This window comes from Pieris brassicae, chromosome Z, assembly GCF_905147105.1.
Source record: "Pieris brassicae chromosome Z, ilPieBrab1.1, whole genome shotgun sequence".
NCBI lineage: Eukaryota > Metazoa > Arthropoda > Insecta > Lepidoptera > Pieridae > Pieris > Pieris brassicae.
Window position 1 is genome coordinate 3,725,834 of NC_059680.1, and position 6,215 is coordinate 3,732,048.

A 6,215-nucleotide genomic window follows, 5' to 3' on the forward strand; every position below is an offset into this window, starting at 1 on the left:
TGCAAGTTGTGACGCCGCGCCGTGACACGATATGGCGGACATGGGGTTAAGACGAGGATTTTCGACCAACGCGCCACAGCTTATTACATATTGACATGAATTTTCTTATATATAATATTTCTTTTTAAATAAATGTGTGTAAAATAATATTCAATTCCATCTTGAGTTAGTGTGCATTAATATGAGGCGGTTTAATGTCAGTTACCATTTGTTTTAATTCTTACATTAATATTTACAATCACATAAACATAAAAATTAGTTTGTAAGTATTAAGTACGTAGCGTAATGTACGCCACATTAGATTCGAGAAATTTGAAAGTGTCGCGTATTGTCAGGCGTCACGTAACCATTTTGACCCATATATATAAGTCAGTTGGCCGAAATTTTTAGTATAAAAAGTCACAATTTTGTTTCCCGCCTAAAACCGTTGTTTTTTTTTAATGATATGGATGGTATTTTGTATTTTGCCTTGACGTCCGATGATCAAACTAAGTGGCAGACATTAGACCGAACAACTCTTCTGAACACTCCCCGTGGTAAATGCGGTAGAAGATGCTGAGAGACCCAACATCTCTTCGCAACGCCAAGGGATCAAGCCGCACGGAAAGTAATTGATCGTCGACGATTCGAATCGCTCTTAGTTGAATACGGTCAAGTGGAAGGAGCTGTTCCTGGGGAGCTCCCGCACAGAGGTGAGAACAGTGGGGCCCATGTGGGGCCGGATTTGCGCTTTATAGAGTTGCAAGCGGTGGTAGAAAAAACAGGGTCTGTTATAGACCACAGCCTTGTGGGACGCGTGGACGTTAAGCATTGACGGGTTTAACATCGGAGCATCCTCAGTCAATGACGACCTTAATGCTCCGATTAGCGAGAAAGCTGGAAATCCAGTTCTCGGGGAGCCCATAGGCTGGAAGCTTCGAGAGCATTCTCATCTATTCTATTCTATTCTTCGAGAGCAGTGCTCTGTGCCACACCCCATAGAAGGCTTTCGCTATGTCCAAATTTACCGCCAGCGCCTCTCCCTTGTACTCAACTGCCTCTGCCCATCTATGTGTAAGGTATACAAGGAGGTCACCAGCTAAGCGACAAAGCCGTACAGAGAATCGCTAATCAGCTGGTGGCCCTCTAGATACCTCAAGAGCTGACTGTTAGTAATGGTTTCCATTATTTTGGAGAACAAGGAAGTAATAGCTATTGGGCGATAGTTGGACGGATCAGAGCGATCGCTTTTTTAGGTATCGGTTGTCCGCTTGGTATTATTTTTTAAGAAATAACATGATGCTATGACTTCATCTGCGTAGAGTATCATCAAGTTATTATTATTATTGCATGCTAAGGCTATAATATTTTCAGCAATGATTATACATGGGTATTGCGGTTATGAAATATTAACCTGTAGCAGTACTTACTGCATAAATAAATTAAGTACTTAAAGGCGTAATAATATTGTTTATCCGTACATTACATAAATTTCAATTTATTTTGATTTACTTGATAAGCTGTATTAGTGTTTTTTCGTGATAATACGTTGCACTAATGGACTTTTCTTTTGAAGTACATTCCATTAAAATTTCCTATACACTTACACACACATAAACATATACCACCTGTCAACCAACACCATATAGGCTATCATCCATAAGATATACACATTGGAGAATAACATTTTGGAAGACCCTCGTGGCTAAACTGTTTCGAAAATGGACGGGATGGTCAAATCAAGCACATGGAGTGCTGCTCCATGTGTAAACTGCAACCTTACATCAGCCGATTTTTTAATCAGCGTGGACACTTTATGCATTAATTTCACAATGTGAAAGTCCCTGAAATTCTTTAGCCTGAACTTTTATTATTTTTTAATACTACAAGATAATCAGCGTTCTGTTCTAGCCATGGGCTATCAATATTTTTTTATCATAGACATGCTGGAGAAATTATCTATACAACTAAATCATTGTCTCATATATAGAAACGAGATATAAACTCAATGGTCAAGCGTTAAGTTTTATCAGGCGAATAACCCTGGAGGACTAAACCAAACAAAATTATTCTTGAATGGAATAGGCGATAATAACAATACTCTAATACTAACCTTTGAATTAATTCGTATTTATAATGTGCGTGTCTGCGAGGTTTAAATAAAACTAGTTTTATAAATTTAACTTTTATTCATAAAAAATGAAATATATTACTATCTTACAATAGCGAGAATATATTAGAAATATAATTTACTCATACATTTAATATTTACATATTTAATAATAGGTTATATAACCACATTTTAGAATTGTATATTTTTTGTTTTTGCAACTGTGTGGACACAGGAATAGTACAAATTAAACATAACATTCTCAAGCCTCAAAATATCTTTTTTATACCTATTCAATTTATCACAACGTAATACAAACATAACATATACAAGCAAATATTTATAATTTACGCAAAGTTACTGAAACTTAATAAATTTACAACTGTAAGAAATAACAAAATGCGTTTAAATTTTAAACATACACAAAAACATGCTACTTTTGAACGTATCCTTAATAACAACTATACAGAAATTTGCAAACATAATACATCAATAATAACACATTAGCAGCCCCTTCTGTTAATCTCATTTGTTAATTTCACGCAACGCAACGAAGGTGTCCTGAGTCGCAATATAATAATATTCAGACACGAGGCTTTGGTCAAACTATGATTCTAGGGCAAGATTCAGAGAGACTTGGTCTCGCTTCTGAATCATTCCGCGATGGTTTCGTCATGTCGAACCACGAACGAATGTGGCTCGAACGGTCATTTAATAACTAGATGAAAAGCGAAATGATTGCTTTGCTGTTGACGGTTATGTCAGCAAGGATTTGGAGGCTGCCTTCTCTCGTTACAGTCCTACAAGAACCTACAACGAATTGTTCGCTTTATTCACGAATCCAGATAGCAACTCGAAGACCATCCTTTAGCTTGAAGTAAAACCTCTTTTAATAGTTCAATGCAATAAAGTTTTGATATTTTTTCCTAAGTTTTAAAAACAACGCTAAGCAAACAACAGAATGCCACTTTCCGCGAATCCAAGTTCGGCAAATAATACACAAACAATAAATTAAAACAACATATTTCAGCCTTATATCTTAAGTAATTTAAGAACTTTATAGGAGGATCAAGAAATTCCCAGTCAGAAGCAAGGCCTCCATAGTCTGTCGATATAATTACCTACATCGATCGGTATGTATATATTCAGAGAGAAGTTTCGTATATTTTATTATTATAAAAACCTTTATGGTTTTGTTCAAAATTTAAGTATATTTTGGATTTGTGCGTAAGTCGAGAAAAAATAAAAAGTTTTACAATATGTATGAAAATTTTGATGTATTTTATAATATTATTCGAATAATAAATCATTAAAATGGATTTAGCCCTAGTATATACGGGCATTTCGTTAACAAAATCGACTTACGAGTCGAGTATTGAAAAAGGTACTGACGTGATACTTACTACAAATATAATTTTGTAATTTGTTAGTAACAAGACACCTTTTAATAAACAAAAAAACTGTAGACAAATCGCATTGCAAATATTATAAAATTCGCAAATGCCGTGCAATTCGATATGTCTTACCAATGCAAATATATTAGGCGATATATCTTCAGTATTAAAGTCCACTGATTGAAAATGCATAACTTGGAACATAAAAGTTAAATCATTTAGATTTCAGCAATATGTTGTCGCCGTGTATGTGTACGCATATGTCTGGTGATCATGTCTCGGCGGCATGCCGCGTACGGGCATTTTGGGCAGTGGTAAGGCTTTTCTCCTGTGTGTGTCCTTTGGTGAGTAGCCAAATGATCGGAGCGGGAGAACACTTGTCCACAAACTGCGCACGAGTACGGCTTCACCCCACTGTGAGAGCGTGCATGGCGAGTCAACATGTCAGAACGAGCGAAACGCCGGTGGCAAATGTCGCATTCGTAAGCTCGTGACGATTTAGAGGCCTTACCTCTATGCCGTGATGCGATATGCTTAGCGAGGCGGTCGTGAACTGTAAAAGTTTGTCCACATATCTCGCACGCGTATACAGGTGGTGGACTGGGCTTCGGGACTTCGGATTTTATAGAGAGGTCTAGTGGTACGTCATCCGGTAGTCTCACGCCGTTAGGTGATGTTTCACGCATTAGCCAATGTGGAAAGGGGTACTGATTGTTACTCAGTTGCACTGAGAGCTTTTCAAGCAATTTAGACAATCGCTGTTGCTTATGCACGATTAATGAGAGAGCTTCAGATGTAGGCTCAGCCATGCTTTCCGCGAACGCGCTGCTTCCCTCTCCATGATTTCTGGGGTCCAATATTGTGCTCCAACCTGAAACAAAAATATTTTTATTAGTTTTATAATATCCACTTATAAGTCGCTAGTTGCAAAGTTAAGTAGCATGTTAGTGTTGATAAATTTAATAGCACTTCAATATTTTTTCTTACATAATAAAATAAGTAATTTTCTCTATTATAACATGTATATATGTTAGTATGTAATGTTTTAAAAATAATGTGCTCTACTTTGTAGGTGTAACGGTTATCGTTAACTTTGTAAATTTTTATTTTGTTAACTATACCTGTAAACTAATAAATAAAAAAACACAATTAGTTTAAACTTTATGTCGTTTAGAAGAACCCTAAACATGAATAAATGTAACTATAAAAACATCTTTAAAACTAAATATAATGGATTAGGTAACAAACCCAAGGTCTCTATTATACTATTTTTTACTTTAAAAATGTTTTTTTTTATTTACATAGCGAGATGTCGAACATAAGCAAACATTGATAATGTATTGCACCTTTTACGCATCTGCCTCGCGGTGACCCTTATCTTAAACATTCAATTGGCGGAACCGTAAGCCATTTAAGCCAATAGCGTGTCTTTGGGACGATACAATAGCTATTCCCCTAATATTTTGAGAAATGCCTCTACTGGTTTTGGATGAGGCGTTCCTAAGAGTGAATAAGATGAAATGGGGTGGGATAACTTTGCATGTATATCTTGTTATATCCTCGCTGTTGAAATCTGAATATTAGTGTTAAAGCCCAAGTTCTGAGAAAGTTCTTACGAACCAATCAAATTAAAAAATAGCGGTTATTAAAGGAAATGTTTAGATTACTTCCCCGTCTACTCTCGGAGCTTACCTACGTTTCATGGTTGAACTCGAATTGATAACGACAAGAAGGTCTAATAAGTTGTTGCCAACGCGTTTTTAAATTAAATATATTGCGTGTGTTCATTGACTTTACGGAAATAATTTAAAAATGACACTAAGCGTAAAACTATTCAACATAACCAGAGACTCTGTTTCGAAATTCCTTAATAAAACAATTTCTCAGTAAAACATTTCAAAGGCGTAAGGGTTTAAGTTCAAACTAGGTACTAATATTGCAACTGGTAATTTTGTGCACTCTCGTACGAATTGCTGGATAAAACTGAAAGCGAACCCAGCTTTTCATATAGACACTCAATTTACCTGAACCTATGATATGATATATACCCAGTAGTATACTGCCACGGATAATTCATTAAACAACAGACCAAAAAAGAATAGTAAAACCTACATGTTTATCCACAAGAAATCACAGCACTCCGGTATCAGGATTGCATTTTTGCTATGCGCGTACAGTAGGTACGTTAGTGAACGGTTTGTAAGGTCGCCTATACCGGTCCGGTTGCCTCCGCGAGACACGAATACAGCGTATGCGCACGTCCTAGGCTAGGTCCTAACCAACTGACTTGTCTGACAGGCGTCAAACACAAGCGGTGCGCTATCCACCCCACTACACCTGTCTGGAGTTGCATCGCGCGCCTACGCATGTGATGTCAAATCAACGTTGATAAAGTCGCACTTAAATTGATACTATAGTAGTATATTCTTGATTTGTTCTAAGAGCATGCAAACTTGTATATACTTGAATTAGCGCGATCTATGGCCTGTATGGTAAAATCCAATTTGTTTTTGGACTTGAGACAGTCAGTCACATGTGATTGTCTCGACCCTGAATCATATTCTAAGTGGCATACAGTTTTGTAACGCATAAACTATAAACTACCGGACCGAATAACTGAGGTTCTCTCTCTCTCTCTTAGAGACTTTTTTACCGAAATACAATAAAATTTAGAGCCATTCAAAGCCGGGGAAAGCCATTTGTGGCATGGTATGAAAAGCAAAAATACAAGT

At 36.7% G+C, this 6,215-nt stretch overlaps 1 protein-coding gene across 1 annotated transcript; it reads right to left on the reverse strand.

The window, feature by feature from the left end:
- Positions 1 to 3,558: 3,558 nt before the first annotated feature.
- Positions 3,559 to 5,744, reverse strand: LOC123718677 (zinc finger protein 391-like). Its single transcript, XM_045675375.1, has 2 exons — positions 5,596 to 5,744; positions 3,559 to 4,354 (listed from the first exon to the last, which is right to left on the reverse strand). The coding sequence occupies exon 2, from the start codon at positions 4,290 to 4,292 to the stop codon at positions 3,702 to 3,704; it is 591 nt and encodes a 196-aa protein (XP_045531331.1). The 5' UTR covers positions 4,293 to 4,354; positions 5,596 to 5,744; the 3' UTR covers positions 3,559 to 3,701.
- Between the last annotated feature and the right edge of the window lie 471 nt (positions 5,745 to 6,215).